The following is a 25,522-nucleotide window of genomic DNA, read 5'->3' on the forward strand; positions in this document are numbered from 1 at the left end:
GGATCATAGCTTTCACCTGGATTCACATGGTCTGTCTATGTCACGGAAAGAGCGGGTGTTGTTAAGGTTTTGTACATTCGGTGTACACTCAGAATCCGTGATGGCAGATTACTGAAGATAAGTACAGTAATTTATGAGAAATAAAATAAATACACATTTCTAAAGCATTTGATGACATCTGCTCTGTGCCACCATTCTATGGGAATTTAGCCACCCTCTAAAGTTTGTCAGGGTAAATACATCCAAGACAAACGTGTTATGCAGGGCCATCCATTGGCTTTTCAATATCATATCTAATGAATCACATGTAGATATAGTAAACATAAACATTTGTATCTGGTGATCAATTTAGAAGATTTTCACAGAATATATCATCAAAGTGTGTGTTTTTTTTTTTAAATCTCAGGTTGTGTGCCTAATAGATATTTTCAATTTTCCAAATTAATTGAAAAAAGTATAGTAGCTAGATTTACACTGTAACCAAGGTACAGTATAGTGCTGTTGCTCGCATACACTAAAAGTTTAATTGCATTCATTTCACAACATGATTGAAATGGAAGATATTTCCCATCGCATGGCTTCAGTTGTAATTATGATCATACCTTGATGAATGTTAAAGAGAATGTTCCACATACCCACACAGCCTCCGTCAATATCTTAGTACAGACATTTGATTTTGTTAGTATTACAAATCAACCAATAAACAGTCATGAAGGACGTTGCTATTTTCCAAGTATGTGCAGTATATTTAAGTATACATTTGTATGTTATTCATATGGCCGCGAATACGAATATGGCCGAAATCTATCATTCCCTCAACAATGTTAACTTTGAGTGCATTAGTTCCAATAGCTCTTCCTTAGTTCCAATCCCTCCAATATCTCTGCCTCAGAATGTTTGACCCTCACAAGGTAAAGTGTGTAAGGGAGAGGGGGATAAATTGAGCCATTTTTACGTTCAGCATCACTCCGTCAAGGGAAATATATTATTCTTTCTAACAAAGAGATCTACATCCATTTCAGGATGTTGTGTATCCCTGGAAATAATCAGAATTAATGAAAACATTACAGTTTTGAAAACATAGCTTGTCTTCGGCACAACTTACAGTTAAGCTGCCTACATAATTTCTGTACTGAATGAAATATTACCACTACCTTTTTAAAACCATGTCTATCTTTATTTCCCAAACACAATTCAGCACAGTTTTTAAAGTGGTGCTCACAAGCCAAAATGGGTCCCTGTTTTTGTGTACTACATCATCCGATTGTTTACTAGGTCATCCATTTCGAGTCAAATGTTACGAATTTTGCAATTGTATGATATCATACGAATTTTATAATTCATGTGATATGTTAGAAATAAGATCCCAGAGTAAATCTTCAACACAGGCTTAACACCTAACAAATAACTTTGTACTTTTTAAAACTCTTTCAACATAGGCCAGGCCCTGTTGTTAACTCATATCCCAGCGCTAATGCCTTGCATTACGCCTAGGAAGAAAACACTTCAATTTGCTCAACTTGACATTGGCTCAACAATAGGCTAAACTTACCACATGGCAATTTGCTCAACTTGCCATTGGCTCAACAAAAGGCTAAACTTACCCCATGGCAATTGGCTCAACTTACCCCAAGGCAAACATTTGAACTATATTAGCCCACACAGCTACAAGGATGCACTTTGATGCTAGGGTTAGTATCTCATATTGAAGCTTATAGAGACCCCAACTGATGTATAGAACAATCTTACAATTATCTACTTTGGTTTAGATACAAGCATCATGAAACCTCTAACACAATAAATTGGTGAAAATCTGTTTTTTCCACCTAACTTGCTTACCACTTTTTCCATGTGGTTTCTTCCTCCATAGACTCCATGAAATGATGAACTCTTCCTAAATATTTGGTTAAAATGATTCATTTTGTGTACGGTTTCCTAGAAACAAATATGGCTCAACTTACTCCTTTAGCTCAATTTACCCCAATCTCCTCTACCGTTCAGAAGTGTCTTTCACCAGGCAGGCCAAAACTCCATCCCACCAAAACAGGCTTACAGTGCCTTTACAAAGAATTCAGACCTCTTGATTTTTTTCTGCATTTTGTTACATTACAGTCTTATTTTAAAATGGATTAAATAAAAATAATTCCTCAGCAATCTACACAAAATACACAATAATGACAAAGCTAAAAGAAACAGGTTTTTAGATTTTTTTTGCAAATATATTAAAAATACAAATCCGAAATACCTTATTTACATAAGTATTCAGACCCTTTGCTATGAGATTCGAAATTGAGCTCAGGTGCCTCCTGTTTCCATTGATCATCCTTGAGATGTTTCTACAACTTGATTGGAGTCCACCTGTGGTAAATTCAATTGATTGGACATGATTTGGAAAGGAACACACCTGTCTATATAAGGTCCCCCAGTTGACAGTGCATGTCAGAGCAAAAACCAAGCCATGAGGTCGAAGGAATTATCTGTAGAGCTCCGAGACAGGATTGAGTCGAGGACCAGATCTGGGGAAGGATACCAAAACATTTATGCAGCATTGAAAGTGCCCAAGAACACAGTGGCTCCATCATTCTTAATTGGAAGACGTTTGGAACCACCGAGACTCTTCCTAGAGCAGGCCGCCTGGCCAAACTGGCAGGTGACCAAGAACCCGATGGTCACTCTGACAGAGCTCTAGACTTCCTCTGTGGAGATGGGAGAACCTTCCAGAATGACATCCATCTCTGCAGCACTCTACCAATCAGGCCTTCATGGTAGAGTGGCCAGACGGAAGCTACTCCTCAGTAAAAGGCACATGACAGCCCGCTTGGAGTTTGCCAAGATGCACCTAAAGACTCTCAGACCATGAGAAACAAGATTATCTGGTCTGATGAAACCAGGTTGAACTCTTTGGCCTGAATGGCAAGCGTCTCGTCTGGAGGAAACCTGACACCATCCCTACGGTGAAGCATGGGGGTGGTAGTATCATGCTGTAGAGATGTTTTTCAGCGGCAAGGAATTTCAAAAAAACTGTTTTGCTTTGTCATTATGGGGTACTGTGAGTAGATTGATGAGGGAAAAATACATTTTAGAATAAGGCTGTAACCTAGCAAAATCTGTAAAAAGTAATGGGGTCTGAATACTTTCCGAAGGCACTGTATATTTCAGGCAGTATTTTCAAACAGCTCTTACACTTAAAGGACATTATCATCATTTTCACAATTTCACAGTATCATTCCAACCTCATAGTGTGGAAATACACACTTAGTGTACAAAACAATAAGCACACCTTCCTAAATTGTGCTACTAATGCACCTTACGGCACAAACACATCTCATTAAAGTAATTATTTTTTTGTTTGATTAGATTTTGGAAACGTTAGCTAGCTCAATACCTTTCTCATTATTATTTTTAACTGGGAAGCATTACTACTAGGCACACATGTCACATCCTGACCATAGAAAGCTTTTATTTTCTATGGTAGAGTAGGTCAGTGTGTGACTAGGGGTTTAGTCTAGTTTATATTTTCTATGTGGGGTTATAGTTTGTTTTTTCTATGTTGGTGTTTTAGTATGATTCCCAATTGGAGGCAGCTGGCTATCGTTGTCTCTAATTGGGGATCATACTTAAGTGGCATTTTTCCACCTGTGTGTTATGGGATATTGTTTTGAGTTAGTGCACGTAGCATTCTCTGTAGTCACGGTTCGTTGTTAGTTTATCCTGATATGGATAGGGGGCAGTATTTTCACGGCCGGATGAATAAACGTACCCAATTTAAACTGGTTACTACTCTTGCCCAGAAACGAGAATATGCATATTATTAGTAGATTTTGAGAGAAAACACTCTGAAGTTTCTAAAACTGTTTGAATGGAGTCTGTGAGTATAACAGAACTCATATGGCAGGCAAAAACCTGAGAAGAATTCAACCAGGAAGTGTAGGATCTGAGAAATGTAGTTCTTCTTTCTAGTCCCTTTCGAAACTACAGTATCTGTGCTGTCACGTTGCACTTTCTAAGGCTTCCATTGGCTGTCTAAAGCCTTCAGAAAGTGTTTTGAGCATTCCCCTGTCACTGGGCAGAGTATAGTAGCTCAGTTTCTGAGTGGACTGCCTGGGGACAAAGAGATTGGATATGCGCGTTCCCGTGAGCACGCTGTTTTTTCTTTCCCTCCTTGAATGAATACACTATTGTCCAGTTGGAATATTATTGCAATTTTACGTTAAAAATACCATAAAAATTGATTTTAAACAGCGTTTGACATGCTTCTATTACAGTAATGGAACATTTTGACTTTTTGTGTCTCGAAATGCGCTCGCGCGTTACCCTTTGGATAGTGACCTGAACGCACGAACAAAACGGAGGTATTTGGACATAGATATGGATTATTTCGAACAAAAACAACATTTCTTGTGGAAGTAGCCGTCCTGGGAGTGCATTCTGACGAAGATCAGCAAAGGTAATACAATATTTCTAATACTAATTCTGAGTTTAGTTTGCCTCGAATTTGGCGGGTGTCTGAATAGCTCGCCGTGATGGCGAGCTATGTACTCAGAATATTGAAAAATGTGCTTTCGCCGAAAACCTATTTTAAAATCTGACACAGCGATTGCATAAAGGAGTTCTGTATCTATAATTCTTAAAATAGTTGTTATGTATTTTGTCAACGTTTATGATGAGTATTTTTGTAAATTCACCGGACGTTTTGGTGGGAATACATTTTCTGAACATCACGCGCCAATGTAAAAAGCTGTTTTTGGATATAAATATGAACTTGATTGAACAAAACATGCATGTATTGTATAGCATAATCTCCTAGGAGTGTCATCTGATGAAGATCATCAAAGGTTAGTGCTGCATTTAGCTGTGTTTTGGGTTTTATTGACATATATGCTTGCTTGGAAAATGGCTGTGTGATTATTTTTGTCTATGTACTCTCCTAACATAATCTAATGTTTTGCTTTCGCTGTAAAGCCTTTTTGAAATCGGACAACGTGGTTGGATTCAGGAGAGGTTTAACTTTCAAATGGTGTAAAATAGTCGTATGTTTGAAAAATTTAAATTATTGGATTTTTGAGGTTTTTGTATTTCGCGCCATGCAATCCCATTGGCTGTTGGCTAGGGGTTCCGCGTTCTAGCGGAACGCCTAGATGTAAGAGGTTATTGTTTATTTGTTTTTGTCTTTGCTTAGTTTCACTTTCTAATAAATCATGTGGAACTCAACATTCACTGCGCCTTGGTCCGACCATCATTACAACGTCGTTCGTGACAACACAATAAAATATAAACCTGAGATAAAGAAACACTGAAGATATTAAGTGAAAATTATACAAATTGATCACCATGTCCAAAGGTTTATATTTACTATATCTAAACACAATTTGTTACATATGATAATAAAACACTAATGGTTGGCCCTGCGTAACACATTTGTCTTAGATTAAGTGTTTTCATCCTGACAAGGGGGTGGCTAAATTCCCATAGAATGATACCACCGAGAGCATCAAATGCTTCAGCAATTCTCTGTATTTATTTGTGCGTCATAAGTTACAGTAATCATCTTCAATAACCTGTCATCATGGATTCTGAGTGTATACAGTTGAAGTCGGAAGTTTACATACACCTTAACTAAATACATTTAAACTCAGTTTTTCACAATTCCTGACATTTAATCCTTGTAAAAATTCCCTGTTTTAGGATCACCACTGTATTTTAAGAATGTGAAATGTCAGAATAATAGTAGAGATAATGATTTATTGCAGCTTTTATTTCTTTCATCACATTCCCAGTGGGTCAGAAGTTTACATACACTCAATTAGTATTTGGTAGCATTGCCTTTAAATTGTTTAACTTGGTAGCATTGCCTTTAAATTGTTTAACTTACGTTTCGGGTAGCCTTCCACAAGCTTCCCACAATAAGTTGGGTGAACTTTGGCCCATTCCTCCTGACAGAGCTGGTGTAACTGAGTCAGGTTTGAAGGCCTCCTTGCTCACACACACTTTTTCAGTTCTGCCCACAAATCTTCTATAGGATTGAGGTCAGGGCTTTGTGATGGCCACTCCAATACCTTGACTTTGTTGTCCTTAAGCCATTTTGCCACAACTTTGGAAGTATGCTTGGGGTCATTGTCCATTTGGAAGACCCATTTGTGAGAATGCCAAGAGTGTGCAAAGCTGTCATCAAGACAAGGGTGGCTACTTTGAAGAATCTGAAATATAAAATCAATTTGAATTTGTTTACACTTTTTTGGTTACTACATGATTCCATATGTGTTATTTCATAGTTTTGATGTCTTCACTATTATTCAACAATGTAGAAAATAATAAAAATAAAGAAAAACCCTTGAATGAGTAGGTGTGTCCAAATTTTGAGTGGTAATGTACATTTATTTTGTCTTTATATTCAGTGAAAATGGCCAAAATCTATCAGTACCTCAAAAATGTCAACTTTGACTGCATTTACACTTGACCCCTTAGTTCCAATATCTCTGCCTCAGAATGCCCGATCCTCACAAGGTAAGGTGCTTATTATTCAGAAGTTTATTTCTGAGTATTTGGAGGTGATCTACACTGTCTGAGAAAAGTATTTTTGTTTGCTGAAACCGAAGTTTGACCAAAATGATGGAAAGTAGGCTTTTCTTTTGTACATGCCTGGCTTAAAGCTCTCTGGTCCAGTGAGGTCTTCCGCAAAGTGTTCCTGGTCCAATGGGGTCTCCCGCAGTTGTAGACCTCAGAGGGTCTACATCATCTGAGAATGGTCCTTAGTGGCAGTACAGACCACAACTGTAGCGGAACACATCTGAATTGTAATATTTTCTGTATATCTGCATGGTGTAAAGCATAATAATTGTATGAAAAGTAACTATTAAGGCATCAATTCCATAGTCTAAGTGTATATGTTTGATAATCCCCTCCATTTTTCAAAATAATTTCAGCATATGTGACCTAAATGTATCACTATTTCCATTATGTCAATTTTCACCAGATTTGACATTTGACCTCTTGAAAATTGCCTTAAAAATCTAGCATGTAGCAATCTAGCATTGGCTTTAACAAGCCAATTATTTTTCAAGTACCTTTTGCAGTTTGCTTGGTCTACTACCATGGGTACATTTACAATAGTGTTAGGGATGGATTCAATCCGTATTGCAGAGGTATAGCGGAAGATTATAGCTCCTGAAATTTAAAGACAATGTACCCGTTTTTGCGAAGACTGCATTCACGTTAAACACTACATATGTCGGCTCAGTCGGAAACATTTTTATGCGGCTCTTCAGCGATACTTCAGCGATACAGATTGAATCCAGCTCTTAATTTGCAACCATCACCTCTATTTCAGCATTGATCTGAAAGATCATATGAGGGTGTGATATACTCTAGGACTCCCAACTTGCATCCAAGCAGAGGTGAAGTGAGGGTAAGGGGTGAATCTTAGAAATAATAAGCAATCCACAGTATATCTAGAAATACTTTATTCCTACACAGAATAATGTCATTGTTGTACAAAAATAAAGGAAACCATTTCAATAATAATAATAATATTGACTGTAATTGCTCTGAAATACTGAAACAACAATGAAAAAACAAAATTAAGCTTGTAACCTGGTTAGGTTTTCAGCCACAAGACTACTTCCTTCTTTTGTGTGAAATGAGACATACTGCATGTTGAGTTCCTTGCCTACTTGTTCTGATCTTTTTGATGTTTCAAAACCCAAAAAATCAAACACAATTCAAAGTCAAAGGATCCAGCAACACAAACCCCCCGGGATATGTGATCATGACAATAAATATAAATCTACAGTCCATAAAAATGACCTCATATGAAATAACAATAAATAAATAACTTATCTGTAATAAATATGTTGACTATAATGCAGTAATGCAAAGAGATGCATGGCATCCATTTCGTACAATTCAAGAGAACATTGAAAAATGCAGTTACGGAAAATCCCTGTTTTGAGCCTGTCTGTCTACCTGTGGTCAAATAAATGCAATGAGATATGGTCCTCTTTTTGACCTTTGAGTCAATATTTTAATCAGTACTCCAGGTCAGTCTTATACATATCCCAACTGCTGTGAATATTAAGATCCTACCATTGTGTGGTCACCATCTTGTTAAAAACTGTTCCCAGAGACTGTCTTGCCATTCGGTCATGGCAGTCTCTCATTGCAACCGGATCCACTTTATCCTCAACAGAAAATGTACAACAGGAAGAGGCATGGCCTCACTCCACCATCATAGACACTCTACAGAATCTCTATCCTGCTTTGTACTGGGGACCAGCCCTGTTGCATATGTTTTCGGAGCGACTATTTTTGCCTTCCCAGAACCCAGAGGCTCTCCCTAGACCCAGACTCAAAGGCGAGCCACCATCTGTATATTATCAGGAAGGGGTGATTGACAGCCAGTTGCCACCCTGCCCTATTCATCCTCCTCTTACCTGGCTCCCTCAGCCCATACACATGCAGCTGGCCGCCGACAGTGACTGGATGGTCTGCCACGTGGTGTGGGCGTCCATGAAGGACACTGGCTCGTAGCGGTCAGGCCGGCAGCAGGGGTGGGCACTGACCCGCCGGGAGGTCCTCCGCGGCAGGGACCCGTTTTCCATCAGGGACCATAGAGCCAGGTCGTAGTTGGTCCTGGACGACTGGCAGGAGCCCACGCAAAACTTGAAGAGGATGATCTCGTCCGAGTCGAAGCCCAGGCCCAAGTCCCGCACCCGCATCTCTCGTTTCTCCACCCTGCAGTCTGGGCTGCTCTGCTGGGGCTGCCTGCCCTTTCCCTTTCCTTTGTCCTTTCTGTCCCTCTCTTTCTCTTTCTTCCTCCTCTTCTTCTTTTTCTTGGCCAAGCCTTTTGGTTCGGCATCTGAGGGGTCAGAGTTGCGGGGGGAACGTCCCACCCACCGGCCACTGGGGTGGTCGTCTGCTTCGTCCATCACAGAGGGGTCTGAAGAGAGAGAGAGAGAGAGAGAGAGAGAGAGAGAGAGAGAAGATCAGTGGCTTGTACTCTATAATCTTATTGCACACCCTTCTTTTACTCTTCCCTATTCATGGAGAACATCATGCTGGATTAAAAAGTGATGTAGATAACATAGATCTAAAAAGCACTTCCTGGTTCCACTCTTACCGGAGAGGCCATGCCAGGGGGAGTACGGGTCAATCTCCTCCTCTTGTTGCTCATCCACCCCAGGTAGAGTGTCTGGGAGCTGCCTCTCCCACATCCCTCCCACCAGTCCAACAGCCTGGACATAGTCTGCCCCCAAACCAGTGCCCATACGGGCACCCTCCACCAGGGGCAGCAAAGAGACCACCCACAGCACCACCTACAAAAGCAGACAGTAGTTAATGGGAGATGGTTCACAGAGCAGAGAAACAACACAGCCAACAGTATGACTCTAATAAGGAGGATGATGATGAGATGATGTTGGAGAGGATGAGAAGACATGGATAGGTGATGATAATAGTGGTGATTATGAAGATGACGATAATGATGGTAAAGATAATAAGTCACCAATAAGCAGAACGAGTCACTCACCTTCCAGCTATTCAGGTGGTAAGGGGCGCCTGCTGACGGCATTGCGGTAACCCCCGGTCTGTCTCTCCTCCTCGTCCTCCATCTTGGTCCACCTGGAGGGAAAGCAGAACAAGGCCTCGCTCTGTCAATTGTCCCAATCTCGAGAACGCACTCTGAAAAGAATAACATAAACTAACTGCACAACATGATGTGGCCTGCGATAACGTATCCATATTAACCAATACTGTACAAAAACACCCTTTCAACCCTTAAACAACCCGACGTGTCACATCAATCACGTCCTCAATGCGAACGATATGTTTATTGTTACTGAGGTAAAAAGGCTAGTGTTTGCTGCCGGGTAGTGCGGCTAGTGTCGGCTTGTCTGTACGTACAGCCACACAACAGCTCCTGTCCAGCGACAAAGGCTACCTTCAGTCAGATACCTGTCAAAGGCATTCTTTATTTAGGAGGAGGTAGGGCTGGTTCTGTAGAAGGGGCACCGGGGGAAACCACAGAGATGAGGAGGTGGTGATAAGGGGTGTGAGCATCGCAGATGTTTACATACGAGGTGTACAGTGTGACCGGGTTAGCTGTATGTCAATGGCAGCACCACATGCCCCCCTAAAGCTTTTTCCTGTAAAGAACCCTAAAAAGGCTCAAACACAACATTTGACTGGGGTTTAGAACATTCGCTAAAGGTTCCTGGTTCGATCACCAGTTTCGGCAACAAATTTCATGTTAACCTCTTATGGCTAGGGGGCAGTATTTTCACGGCTGGATAAAAAACGTACCCGATTTAATCTGGTTACTAATCCTACCCAGTAACTAGAATATGCATATACTTATTATATATGGATAGAAAACACCCTAAAGTTTCTAAAACTGTTTGAATGGTGTCTGTGAGTATAACAGAACTCAAATGGCAGGTCAAAACCTGAGAGATTCCTTTACAGGAAGTGGCCTGTCTGACCATTTCTGGAACTTCTTTGCCATCTCTATCTTTTACAAAGGATCTCTGCTCTAACGTGACACTTCCTACGTCGTCCATAGGCGCTCAGAGCCCGGGAAAAACCTGAATGTCGTCATCCCAGCCCCAGGCTGAAACACATTATCGCCTTTCTCAAGTGGCCGATCAAGGGACTGTGGGCTTAGGCGCGTGACCTGGCCGCCCCCGTCTTTGTGATTTTTTCCTCTGTTTGCCGAAAAGGAGATTCCCGGTCGGAATATTATCGCTTTTCTACGAGAAAAATGGCATAAAAATTGATTTTAAACAGCGGTTGACATGCTTCGAAGTACGGTAATGGAATATTTAGATTTTTTTTGTCACGAATTGCGCCATGCGCACGACCCTTCTTTACCATTCGGATAGTGTCTGGGACGCACGAACAACACGTCGCTATTCGGATATAACGATGGATTATTTTGGACCAACCCAACATTTGTTATTGAAGTGGCAGTCCTGGGAGTGCATTCTGACGAAGACAACAAAAGGTAATCAAACTTTTATAATAGTAAATCTGATATTGGTGAGTGCTAAACTTGCCGGGTGTCTAAATAGCTAGCCCGTGATGGCTGGGCTATGTACTTAGAATATTGCAAAATGTGCTTTCACCAAAAAGCTATTTTAAAATCGGACATATCGAGTGCATAGAGGAGTTCTGTATCTATAATTCTTAAAATAATTGTTATGCTTTTTGTGAACGTTTATCGTGAGTAATTTAGTAAATTGTTAGCAAATTCCTCCGGAAGTTTGCGGGGGGTATGCTAGTTCTGAACGTCACATGCTAATGTAAAAAGCTGTTTTTTGATATAAATATGAACTTGATTGAACAAAACATGCATGTATTGTATAACATAATGTCCTAGGTGTGTCATCTGATGAAGATCATCAAAGGTTAGTGCTGCATTTAGCTGTCTTCTGGGTTTTTGTGACATTATATGCTAGCTTGAAAAATGGGTGTCTGATTATTTCTGGCTTGGTACTCTGCTGACATAATCTAATGTTTTGCTTTCGCTGTAAAGCCTTTTTGAAATCGGACAGTGTGGTTAGATAAAGGAGAGTCTTGTCTTTAAAATGCTGTGAAATAGTCATATGTTTGAAAAATTGAAGTTTTTGTATTTTTGAGGAATTTGTAATTCGCGCCACGCCTATCATTGGACATTGGAGCAGGTGTTCCGCTAGCGGAACGTCTAGATGTAAGAGGTTAATGGTAAAGGTGAACAAACAAGTAAATAGAGCTAACAGAGCAGATCAGATTCACAGATAGCGTAGCGGTTTATGAGCATTGGACCAGTTACTGAAAGGTTGCTGGTTCAAGTCCCTGAGCCGACTAGGTATACAATTGGTTAATGTGCCCTTGAGTAAGGCATTTAACCCTAATTTCTCCTGTAAGTCGCTCTGGATAAGTGTCTGCTAAATGACTATAATATTGAAAACCAATGGGTGTTTGCTCCACTTAACTTGTTAACACAGTGAAGCACCTGCTGCTAGAACAGCAGAGCATTCATTTAATCAATTGGGCTTAGAAACGCAACAGAAACAAGTGATTCTCTCTCTCCAAAGAGATGAGTTGCCATTTATTCGTCGTGGACTCATCTTGGAATACAAGAACTAAAAGCACACGGAATTGCGCCAGAGATTAGGCATGGATTCAGCACCCTGCACTACTCTCATTGAGCAGCTGGGGGCTTATCTGTCCACATCCTGCTACTGGTCCTGTCTCAGCTCTCCATACATATCCCAGCTGACGTGCCATGTAAGTAACACCTTAGGATACGTGCATATGTGGAGGGATTGACTAGAAACAACACCGGTTCTCAAGAGAATTCGATCTCTTCTGGTAATGTTAAAGCCCATACGGTGAACTCAGTCAAACGTGGTTGGTTTCGACATCAACAGATGTTATGGCGAAATGAAATTCAGCTCACCAAACACATTGACACAACATACGGTGATGGTACAGCAGATTCTGTAAAAACGAGCATAGGCCTATATAAGATACATAAACAGTCATCTATCATCCACCAGAAAGACGCGATAGCCTGGTAGCTGAACTAGAGCGTGACGTGAAGGTCCACGATAAGGTATGTAAACTCTGCTGCTCTTCAATGTTTCTAAATACAACCCTCATGCTGCGTCCCAAATGGCACCCTATTCCCTTTATAGTGCGCTACTTTAGGCCAGGGCCCATAGGACTCTGGTCAAGCGAAGTGCACTATATGGAGGACAATCATCGTGATGCTATCTTTACTCAAGATGATGGAGGACTGAGGAGATTACAGTGCAAAGGTTACGATAGGATCTGTGTATGCATCACCGGCTATGCTGCCGAAGATTACAGAAGCTTGACTACATCAATATAGTTACTGAGAAATAATAGGTCAAATCAGGCCCAGGGAGAAAGCAGACATTAATCTCTTACACAATGGAACCTGAAAAGCAGAGATAAATGTGTGTGTTTGTGTGTGTGTGTGTGCGTGCGTGCGTGCGTGCGTGCGCACCCGCATGTGTGTTCCGGAGGAGAGAGACCGAGAGAGACTGCAATCCAAAACCAAGCAGCAAACTCGCCAACTCCCTCTCCCCTAACCTGATTTAAAAGCTGGCCATTAAGAGAGAGAGGTTAAAGGGGCTTTTTCAACAGATCCCTTCTCGGTCTCTTGAGAGGCCTTGTACTGAGTCCTTAATGCCACAGCTGGGAGCGTTTAGCCTCCTTTAGCCCTGTACGCTGGGTGTCTATGTGGGCCTGTCTGACCGGCTCACTTCACCCCACCACTCTGGAGCTGTTTACAGTCCAATACCTCCAGCCCCTCAGGGTAGAAGGTGGAGGTGGGCTGCTGAGTCCTGAAGACCTCCAGAGCTTCGGAGCCTGTGCTCATGGTGTGTGTGTGTGTGTGTGTGTGTGTGTGTGTGTGTGTGTGTGTGTGTGTGTGTGTGTGTGTGTGTGTGTGTGTGTGTGTGTGTGTGTGTGTGAATGTATGTTTGTGTGATGTGCCTCAAGGGCTTTGGTATGGTCAGCAGCCCGTTCATCTGTAAAAGTGCAATAGGAGAGTCGATTGGTTGTCACCTTATATTTGTGTTGTTGGTACGGTGCCCACCTATTACTTATACAGGTCATTGAATTGTACATTTGTTCTGAGTAAGGATACATTTGCACTGATATAGGGGGAATAATGTAAGCTCTCCTTATTAAAAGCAGTTGTATTAAACAATCAATAAGGACATGTTAAATTATATTTGCTCAGGGCTTGCACCCAAAACTAATATATGGACAAATGACATTGGTTGAACATAAACGCGTTTCACATTATCATCACCGAGTTGGGTAGCTAGCTATACGGTTAAAGTGGCTTCTTTGTTGTGTTACAACCTGAATTTAAAATGAGTAGCTGAAATGTCTGGAATCAATAAGTATTCAACCCCTTTCTTACGGCAAGCCAAAATAAGTTCAGGAGTAATAATTTGCTTAACAAATCACATAATAAGTTGCATGGACTCACTGTGTGTGAAATAATAGTGTTTAACATGAATTTTAAACAAGGATTTAACCATAAAGACCAGGGAGGCTTTCCCACGTCTCACAAAGAAGGGCACCTATTCGTAGATGGGTAGAAAAAAGGAAGCTAAAATTGAATATCCCTTTGAGCATGGTGATGTTATTAATTACACTTTGGATGATGTATCAATACACCCAGTCACTACAAAGATACAGGCATCTTTCCTAACTCAGTTGCCGGAGAGAAAGGAAACCGCTCAGGGATTTCGTCATGAGGCCAATGGTAACTTTAAAACAGTTACAGAGTTTAATGGCTGTGATAGGAGAAGACTGAGGATAGATCAACAGCACTGTAGTTAATCCACAATACTAACCTAATTGACAGAGTGAAAATAAGAAAGCTTGTACACTATAAAAAATATTCCGAAATATGCATCCTGTTTGTAACAAGACACTAAAGTAATACTGCAAATAATGTGGCAAGGTAATTCACTTTGTGTCCAGTGCTATGTTTGGGGCAAATCCAATACAGCACATTACTGAGTACTACTCTCCATATTTTCAAACATAGTGGTGGCTGCATCATGTTATAGTTATGCTTGTTATCATTAAGACTGGGGGGGGTTTTCAGGACAAACAATAAACAGAATGGAGCTAAGCATAGGCAAAATCCTAGAGGAAAACTTTGTTCAGCCTGCTTTTCAACAGACACTGGGAGACGAATTCACCTTTCAGCATGACAATAACCTAAAACACCAGGCAAAATATGCACTGGAATTGCTTACCAAGATGACATTGAATGTTCCTGACTGGCATAGTTACAGTTTTGACTTAAACCTACTTGAACATCTATGGCAAGACCTGAAAATGATTGTCTAGCAATGATCAACAACCAATTTGACAGAGCTGAAAAGAATAGCTGTCAAATGTTGCACAATCCAGGTATGGAAAGCTCATTGAGGCTTACCCAGAAAGATTTGCAGCTGTAATTGCTGCCAAAGGTGCTTCTACAAAGTATTCACAGTAAATTAGATATTTCTGTATTTCATTTTCAATAAATTTGTAAAAAAATCTAAACATATGTTTTCACTTTGTCATTATGGGGTATTTTATGAAGATGGGTGAGGAAAAAAATATATTTAATCATTTTCAATTCAGGCTGTAACACAACAAAATGTGGAATAGGTCAAGAAGTATGAATACTTTCTGAAGGCACTGTACATCATTCTGTATTCTACATGTGTGAAAGCTCTCATAGAAACGTAGAGCAAGCTAGGCTGGGATTCCCTTCTGTGTTCTGTCTCACTTTAAAGGGGAAGTTCAGGATTTTACGTATTAAAGTTGCACTCCAGTGTCCTTTTCAACTCATTTATCACCTCATTTACTTAACAAAAGGCACATCTCAATAAGTGGTCCAGGCATCCTCATAACATGGCACAAGTGTGTGTGTGTGGTGGGGGGGGGGGGTTCCTCTTTTGTTCTCTATTGCTGCTCTATTGTTCACGCAAGCAAGGGGGGAGGCCGGTGACATCAGAGGGCACAAACATTTTTTTTTTTTACTGTTACGTGTGTGCACATTACTGTATTTTTATGTGGGATATTGTTTTTCAACAGGAAAAGTACAACAAAATAGCTGGAGTGCGTCTTTAATGTTAGATGGTTCCTTACCCTGAAAGTAGTCTGTGGGCCAGGAGAAACTATAAATCATCACTTCCATTGATTTTAGCTAGAGGTGGCTAAAGTTTAAGTTTGTCGTGGCTGCTAGAAAACCGAACCATGGATTACAGTTTCTCCTGGCCAAAAAACTTACTTACGAGGTGAGGAACAATCTAACATCAAGTTGTAAAATCTTGAACTTCCCCTTTAACAGCCCACATCCCATCTCTCCAGAACAGAACCCTCTCCTATAATGATGCCCCATTAGAGGTGTTCTATCCGCCTGCTCTACCTGTCATAGACAGAGCCCTGCCGCATGGGGGTATGGAAAAGACCTCACTAAATCACCACCGCAATAAAAGACACCTGGGGAGAAAGAGGAGAAGAGGAGATGCAGAGTACTAGCCATCGCCGCCGGGTCCTTGCCTGATCATTACCAGACACACTTTTATCTGGGCCGGTACACAAACTCCCATAACACCTACGATGATATACTGTACACGGCACACGTGTTCACTATTCCTTCTGGTTCCTGTGCAAACCTGTTCTGATATGTACAGTTCACGTCCAAATCAGAACAGACAATTTGTACGTCTGGCAGTTTACTACATGTTTGTTTGCTATTCAGTTTTTAGACTGTGCTGGTAGCAAACCCACAAACCTCACCCAGTCTTGTACTTGTATGTCCTTACGTGTTAAAGTGTCGGGTTTGGGTTCGATTCCCCCCTACTACTCTCACCACACTGATTGCACTGCTGCGCCAGATGTGCCCTTCTAACTGCTGCTAGACTAGACTGCAGTCAGCAGCGACAGAACCAGAGGGTCTGAATACGCTGCATAATCCCCTAATCCCTTCCAGGCTGGAGAGGAGAAGAGGTAATTACTCGTTAGTGCCAGTTTCCACTCTTTAGCCGAGCTGTCACCGGTGGAAAATCCACAGAACGCTGCCAAAATGAGAAACAGATAGCTGGGGATGTTTGCGGCTCGGATAACCCCAGTCAGGAGCGGCAATCAGAAGGTGTGGACAACACTTCCTTGGGCAGGCTATCCCCAAAGGAGATGCTAGCTAGATGTCAGTGCATTTCCTGCACTGAAGAGATGCTTGAGAGTCTTCTACTGAAGACAGGGACAGTCTTGACAGATTCATACATACATGGGGGTTGTGTTTCTCAGGTGTATCACACAAAGATACAGATACACAACGGAATAACCGTTACAGATCAAAGACAGGCTAATAAGATAGTATGATCGGCAGCACAGATCAGTACTAAGAGATCATACAAAAGTGCTTAGTCAAGCTGAATAGGCTCAGCCTGGTCCAAGATCTGTTTGTGCTGTCTTGCCAACTCCTATGGTCAGTGTCATGCCACATTGTCACATTCATTGTCATGCTAGGCATTAACAAGACAGCACAAGCAGACATGGGATTAGGATATACCAGCGCAGGGTCATTGTTAAGATGAGAGAACAAGGGCCAATATCAGTGTTTAGCTCATAGTGGCTCTGGATAGGAAAGAGGAAGCGGTACAACTGAACCTCAATTAGTCCTTAAGGGTAGACAGAGTAAGCTGGTTGCAATCAGTGGTGCTGGTTAGAACCAAACAAAGTGGTTGCCTGGTGATAAAATTATGACCTAAGGGCAGAATCCTAACTTGAGATGTGTGCACTTAACTTGGACTTTCTCATAAATCATTTATTTAACCATTATTTAACTAGGCAAGTCAGTTAAGAACAAATTCTTACTTACAATGACAGCCTAGGAACAGTGGGTTAACAGCCTTGTTCAAGAGCAGGACAACAGATTTCAACCTCATCAGCTCAGGGATTCGATCTAGCAAACTTTTGGTTACGGGCCCAACGCTCTAACCACTAGGTTTCCTGCCGCCCTTGATGAAGATCTGTGCAAAAACTTGGGTTCCGCACACAGATCTCAAGATAGAATTCAGGTCTAAGTGAGCAGTGATTTACCTCCATGGCCCCAAGGTTAGCATCCTCTCACCGTGGAGGAGAGCTCTAGAAAGGTTCAGAGAAACCCAGGTAATGGTGTTTTTACTGGGGAACCAAGTGTTTGAAGTAGCATGGGCGGATTAGTACCCTCACCCTCAGGCTTAAACCCCTGTCCCTCTCAGAGATGCTGTGGAATGAGAAATCATACTCTCCAGCCTCTTATTATAAGGAACAGGGTCCAGTGGTGGGCGTTAAAATGTATCCTCCAGAAGGACATTAGACATATCACCCCTAACCTTAACCTCAATGGCACTAAGCCACTCCCACTGCTCTGATTGGTTCTTTGGTCAGTTTGCTTTGGTCAGTCTTTATACCCATAAAACCTAGCGGTCAAACCGGGAAATTGTCCCAATCGTTTTTCCACCACTCATTTTTCCCATAGGGGATTTTAGTCACTTAAAATAAGGGCTGTGTTTTGTGTAGGCTTACCCTGGTGTGATGTTTTGATAACTGTGTAAATCTCTCTCGGACAAGGTGATTTCTATCAATACATTTGCCTGTATTTACCCCCCAAAAATGAAATGCTATTTAGCTGTTAATGTGGCTATCATACAGAACTACAAATTCCGTGACGCTCTGGATGAGACTGCCGAATCGAGGCAAAGGTAAGAATCTCTGGATTAACAATCTGTTAACTACATTTAGTGATGAATAAATTGGCTAAATTTACTTTAATTTCCAATTCTGTGAACTCTCTAGGGCAAATGTAAAATGTACACTATACCTGTTAGCAAAGGTGTCAGCGAAAGATGACCAGCAGGAGCTTGTAGGGATTTGTATTCTTACATGATGTCTACTTTGATGCTAATTAAATAGAGCCGACTATATTGATAAGAGTCATGTGGTCCGAGAGAGATTTAAACGGTTATCAAAATGTCACACTGGTGTAAACCTACACAAAAAAAACAGCCCTTATTTTAAGTGTTTCTAAAATCCCTTATGGGAAAAATGAATGGTGAAAAAAACGACTGGAACCATTTCCTTGTTGGGTATTATAGCACCTCCACTGTGAGGCTCTATTCTAACTGAAAGAAATGTAATACTGTGGGGTTTTCCATGTGAAAAGCAATGTCTGCCTTTTTTCTACTAAGTCGGCCACTGGGTCATTGGAATGTTCAATTGATTTGAACTTTGTGTGAATGGAAACAACTGCCTTCACCGACAGTTTTCTGGAGATACCTCATCGGCAACCGATAACGGACTTCAACTTCATTTGACCAAGACACTGCATGTAGCGGTTCTGCCTTTGTTTCTTGCTAGCACACTCCCTAGTCCCTATAAGATCCCAAATTCCAAGCTGATTAATGCCGTTTAAGAGGGAGTCACAGAAAAAGAACACTTGGGTGAACCTCACCTTAAATGGGAACACATTAAGTTGTGTTATGGCAGCGATAGAGGATAGGATTTCAGATGACAGGTTTTGTGAGCGCTACAATCTGCTGGAGTCACATCGGCAGGCAAGAGTGGGAGAGTGAGAGTGGAGAGTGGGAGAGTGAGAAAGGAGGAAAATGTTGGAGACAATATATGGAGACATATCTACAAAAAAGAACTGAAAAGCAAAAACAGAATTGTCCTCAATATGTCGTCTTCTCTTTTTAAAACACACAAACACGTTTGTTTTACTATCCTTGTGGGGACCAATGACATTGATTCTCATTCAAAATCATATTTTCCCTAACCCTTAACCTAACCCTGTCCTTAACCCTAACCCTAAATCTAACCCGAAACCTAACCCTTAACCTCAAAACCCTAATCCTAATTGTAACTCCAACCCTAAACCTAGGGACCGGCGAAATGTCCCTAATTATCCGAATTGTCCTTGTTTTACTATCCTTGTGAGGACTCCCCCCCCCCCCAACCCTACCCCACCAAACCTCCTCTCCCCTTTCCCTCAACATCCCATGTCTCATTTTGTCTAATTAAGTTGAGTGTGGTCCAGACCCAAGGAAAGCTGGCCATTAATGCGTCACTGCATCTGGATGAACAAACGCCCTGCAGAGCGTTTCCGTGTCGCCCGCTTGTCTTGAACCCCAGACGGGCTCTGGTAATGACCTGCTGGCCCGGTAGTTCAAAGGAGCCCATGACACCATGATGAATGAAGCTGACCCGGCAATTTCGGAAGAATACAGCTTATTGTATCAAAAAAGTGCTCGCAGCCACAAACACTGCAGTGCAAACCCTGCTAGTTAACATTCTTCCGAATTCAAGAGCAAATTTGTAAGAGTGAGATCTTGCGATAAAAACAGGAGTTTTGCTACGTGTTTCATCAGTGTTTTGAACTGTGGTAACTATCGCTTTGTTCTAAATTTAAGTCTGTTTGAAGAGCCAAAGTGCTCGACGACAAATCAGCAATAGACATTAAGTGCAATAACACAGGTATAATACTGGTATACTTAGCAGTATGGCCCAACTGCAAGAAAGTAAGACAAAAATGGCGAGCGTTGACAAAAAAATCAAAATTCCTTTTGGTCGGATCATGCCCCCTTCACTTTACCCCAGAAGACGTATTGTAGCTCAGTGAGTTCGTTAAACAATTCCAGATTGGGGTAGGTTGCCCTGTGGCACTCCAGGTTGCATAACCAATCTCTCTCATTACTTACACACTCTCACAGACAAGGCAAGCCAGACAAACCTTCCCTGTGTAGACTTCTACATAGAACTCTATTAGAGTGGATTTAGTATAGACCTTACTGAAATTCTGAATTCAAAATGGATTAAATGGATTAGTTTTCTCACAGACTGAAACATAATACTGCATAATGACGAAGTGAAAACATGTTTTTAGAAATGTTTGCAAATGTATTGAAAATGAACTATAAGCACTATATATACAAAAGTATGTGGACACCCCTTCAAATTAGTGGATTTGGCTATCTCAGCCATACCCGTTGCTGACAGGTCCAAAACAATCACGCATACAGCCATGCAATCTCCATAGAGCGAAGATTGGCAGTAGAATGGCCTTACTGAAGAGCTCAGTGACTTTCAACATGGCACCGTCATAGGATGCCACCATTCCAACAAGTCAGTTTGTCAAATTTCTGGCCTGCTAGAGCTGCCCCGGTCAACTGTAAGTGCTGTCAAAACGTCTAGGAGCAACAACGGCTCAGCCGCAAAGTGGTAGGCCACATAAGCTCACAAAACGGGTCCGCTGAGTGCTGAAGCGGGTAAAAATCATCTGTCTTCGGTTACAACATTCACTACCGAGTTCCAAACTGCCTCTGGAAACATCAGCACAAGAACTATTCATCGGGAGCTTCATGAAATGGGTTTCCATGGCCAAGCAGCCACACACAAGTCTCAGATCACCATGCACAATACCAAGCGTAAGCTGGAGTGGTTCCAATTCATCCCAAAGGTGATCGATGGGGTTGAGGTTAGGGCTCTGTGCAAGCCAGGCAAGTTCTTCCACACCTATCTTGACCAAACCATTTCTGTATGGACCTTGCTTTGTGCACGGGGGCATTGTCGCTTTGTGCACCAAGCGTCAGCTGGAGTGATGTAAAGCTTGACGCCGTTGGACTCTGGAGCAGTGGAAACGCGTTCCCTGGAAAAATGAATCACGCTTCACCATCTGGCACTCTGACGGACTATTCTGAGTTTGGCGGATGCCAGGAGAACGCTACTTGCCCCAATGCATAGTGACAACTGTAACGTTTGGTGGAGGAGGAATAATGGTCTGGGGCTGTTTTTCATGGTTCAGTCTAGGCCCCTTAGTTCCAGTGAAGAGAAATCTTAACGCTACAGCATACAATGAGATTCTACACGATTCTGTGCTTCCAACTTAGTGGCCACAGTTTGGGGAAGGCCCTGTTCTGTTTCAGCCTGACAATGCCCCCGTGCACAAAGCGAGGTCCATACAGAAATCGTTTGGTTGAGATCGGTGTGGAAGAACTTGACTGGCTTCCACAAAGCCCTCACCTCAACCCCATCGATCACCTTTGGGATGAATTGGAATGCCAACTGAGAGCCTGGCCTAATCGCCCAACGTCATTGCCCAACCTCACTAATGCTCTTGTGGCTGAATGGAAGTCTTCTTGGTAAGCAACTGCAGTATAGATTTGGCCATGTGTTTTAGGTTATTGTCATGCTGAAAGGCTGTAACACAAGAAAATGTGGGAAAAGCCAATGGGTGTGAATACTTTCTGAAGGCACTATACATTTTCAAGTGATCTAATATTTGCTTACCACTAGGGGGAGGGAGTAGAACTTTAATAACACTTGAGCTTAGCTACTTGCAGGTAATAATAAATATACAACACGTTGATGCATTTAACGTTGATATGGAACCAACTGCCTCCCAGAAGCGATACAGATGTATGTTAAGATGCAACAATGAAAGAGACGTGAAGAAGAAATGAGAGCATGTAGTGAAATACACATCCAGACCAAAGAGCACCCTCTCATTCCCATAAAGTACAAGCTTGTTAAAACAGACCATGCAGGCCACACAGAGGGAGGTTGTAGGAAAAGGGTAAAAGAGTGTCCAGTTGATCTGATCCCTAACCGGGCTGCAGACCTCCATGACCTTTGACCCGGGAAAGTGGAAACCAGTGGAAGGATCACAGGAGAATGTGAGATACCTCAGGTACCACAGATCTCATGCTCTCTCTCTCACACACACACACACACACACACACACACACACACACACACACACACACACACACACACACACACACACACACACACACACACACACACACACACACACACACACACCTGGAAGTGAAATAGCAAAGTAAATGGACAGTCCTAAATCAACTCAAGGGTGCTATTTAGTGCCTCACTTCACACATGCACACACAAACATTGTTTGCGTATAAAAGCAGAGCCCTTATTATCGAAGGTTGGACAATATCATCTTTCTGCTCTTTTGCTGATTCCTGGTTGGCTTTCTGCAACCCGTACCAATGCTGGTGGATTGACATCTGTGGGGACTTGATTTCCCTACAGACTACAGAGTAGCTAACAGTGTGAGCCACCTTGAGTTTGAAATTCGTCTTCAAACTTATACAATTTGGCCCAGTTCCCTGACCTCCCCAATCTACACTGTGCTACTGGGATACTAGATGTCCAGTAAGTGCCTGACGAAACACTGAGACAAAAGCCGCCACTGCATCAGCCTTCCCATTAGAGGTGAGTATAAAGTCAACTAAGAAAGCAGACTAATATTGTATGTAGCCTAGCGGTTAGAGCGTTGGGTCAGTAACTGAAAGGTCACTGGATCGAATCCCTGAGCTGACAATGTGAAAAATCGGGCGATGTGGCCTTGAGAAAGGCACTTAATCCTAATTGCTTCTGTAAGTCGCTCTGGATAAGAGTCTCTGCTAAATGACCAAAAATGTCTCCAAGCACCTGGGAGGCAATGGAAATCAGGGGAAATGGATACGCCTGTATGAGTGAGGTTGTATGCATGCTTTGAGGGGGGTACACGCTGAACATTAGCATGTGTGTGAACAATGCTTTGATATTCAGATTGCAGCCCACCCTTGGAGAGGGTCACACACTAAGACTTCCTAGCTGCCGAGACTACCAGGGAATTGGCACAAGAACAGGTCAAGGATAACCTATATTGTAGCCAGTCTTCATTGGGCAGGTTCAGTTTACACACAGAATACGCTTTCTAGGACTGATTTGAATCAGAAAAGTTAGAAAGGCTGTATTATTAATATAACGATAGTGTTCAATCAGTTTACAGAGGAACAATCAGTTTGTGGCATAACAGATAAACATTTATGACAAAAACACTCTCAATAGGTCTGCATAAAAAAATCTGGTGACTCAACAAGTCAGGCCAGAACAGGTGGCAGGTGTGATCAAAGAGAGTTTAACATGACAAAAGCAGCTGATGTGAATAGAAAGCCTTTGACATCAAACCAGCCATTTAATTGTTGGCATAGCAAACACTAAGAGAAGGGTAATGACTAATGACAGGTAAGGAATGTGGCTTTCATAGCAGCAATGTACCATAACGCGCAAGTAAACGAATAGGAATTTAATCCATGTATCAAAAATAACAGTTTTAAATGAATTAAATACCTCATGTAGTCTAAATTCATTATTTCCTACTCAAACAAATATATATTATTTTGTAGAATTCAAATGAAAAGTATGCGTTACCGACTATCCCATGCGTACTAGTCCAGTCTGAGCGCACGCCGGAGAGGTCAGACCCTTTTCCCCAGCGTGCTCCTGTTCGGCTGTGGAGCATGTCTTGGCGGTGAAAATCCACACAATGATGTCCTTTAAATGCACATCATTCTCAAGCGTCCAATTTTTCAGGTTATCTCCTCTATGCCCGAAGTGAACAAAAAACAAAACAATTCAAAGGCTTTGGTTTCAGGACAGCGCGAAAGGCGCCTCCCTCTATGCGGCCAAGCCTTTCTCTTCTCCTCTCCACCAAATCCTTTCAGTTTCACCCTGCATAGGAACAGAATGTGTATAAATAGAATTTTAATTTCATAAAAAGTTGAATAGTACACATAAATACGCGTATTACCAAAATATGTATGCTGCACGCTGTCCCCACAAAAGGGACATTTGAAATGAAAGGCACTGCAAGTACATTTTGGCTAACTTAACAAATCTCGTGGGAACATTCCGTTAATTATTTAATGTTGGGCACATCTGTAGAAATGTCAAACAAGGCGTTATCAATTCAAACAAACGTTATTATATGAACAAACTTTATTTGCTGTTTGTGCGTGTGAGAGAGAGAGAGGGTTCATGTATGATAAGTTACAGACTCAGCGTCTTATGTATCATGCATCTATAAACCATTTTTAAACATACAAAGCAATATAACGTGTATATTAAGTTCACCCTTACCTTTAGGACTTGCTCAGTCTTGCCTCCAAACATTGATTTGAGAAATGCGTAAACAACGCGCCAGGAACGCTCATAACCTTTAGGCTAGTCCTGGGTTATTCCACAATAAAATTTTAAAACATAACACTTCCAAGATACACGTTCGATTTTTGGGATAGAACTTCATGTCCTTGTTACAGAAACGTTGTCTGTAGTGTCTCATTCAGACCTTGGAACTCGATGCCGTTCTTGTCTTTGGTACCTGTTATTTTTCACACGTAATCCTCAGGTTCAAAGACTATTGATGAGACCCTGCGCGCGTCAAAATCTACTTCTCAGCAACTGAGGATAAACGCATTTGCAACATTTCAACTCCATGCTCCGTGTCATTACGTGGTGACTTTGCAACTATTACCGAAGCTCCACATTTTGTAGGCTATCCCATCGATCTTTGTTGAGTAGATATCAGATACACTTAGGACAAAAAATGTATCCAATGTTCAGCCTTTGCCGCTCTTGTGTCTATTCTCCCGCACACGACAGAAATACAATACAATACACAAGCACTGGAGGCTATATATTCACCACGCTGCTCTGCCTTTCAAAAGCCTTGTGAAGCCAGAGAGAACTGACGCTGTGAGAGTGCAGTGATCTTTCCTGCCCCTCCACATAGCTAAAATATAGTTTTGTTCATGGACAGAGGGCGCACTGGAATTGTCATATTTCAATTGGTTTTGTGTCTGGATCTGGAGACCTGTCGGTGTCTCAGTATTGACAACAAGGTTCTTACGAAAGATAAGAACAGGAGTCTTACATATATTTTGAGGAGATGCATGTTCTTCTATAATTGGCATATCGCACACAGACTGACTCCCAAGTTGTTTATGCTCTGAGTCCCATAAACCTAAGAATTTTTACTGCATTTCTTACATTCTTCATCAACTAACAAGGGACACACACACACACACACACACACACACACACACACACACACACACACACACACACACACACACACACACACACACACACACACACACACACACACACA

At 41.7% G+C, this 25,522-nt stretch overlaps 1 protein-coding gene across 1 annotated transcript; it reads right to left on the reverse strand.

The window, feature by feature from the left end:
• Positions 1-7,445: 7,445 nt before the first annotated feature.
• LOC106568971 (artemin) lies at positions 7,446-25,138 on the reverse strand. Its single transcript, XM_014139886.2, has 5 exons — positions 24,493-25,138; positions 23,785-24,084; positions 9,524-9,615; positions 9,116-9,311; positions 7,446-8,935 (listed from the first exon to the last, which is right to left on the reverse strand). Exons 2-5 carry the CDS (start codon positions 23,873-23,875, stop codon positions 8,439-8,441), a joined length of 876 nt encoding a protein of 291 aa, XP_013995361.2. The 5' UTR covers positions 23,876-24,084; positions 24,493-25,138; the 3' UTR covers positions 7,446-8,438.
• Between the last annotated feature and the right edge of the window lie 384 nt (positions 25,139-25,522).

This window comes from Salmo salar, chromosome ssa14 (assembly GCF_905237065.1).
Source record: "Salmo salar chromosome ssa14, Ssal_v3.1, whole genome shotgun sequence".
NCBI classification, from domain to species: domain Eukaryota; kingdom Metazoa; phylum Chordata; class Actinopteri; order Salmoniformes; family Salmonidae; genus Salmo; species Salmo salar.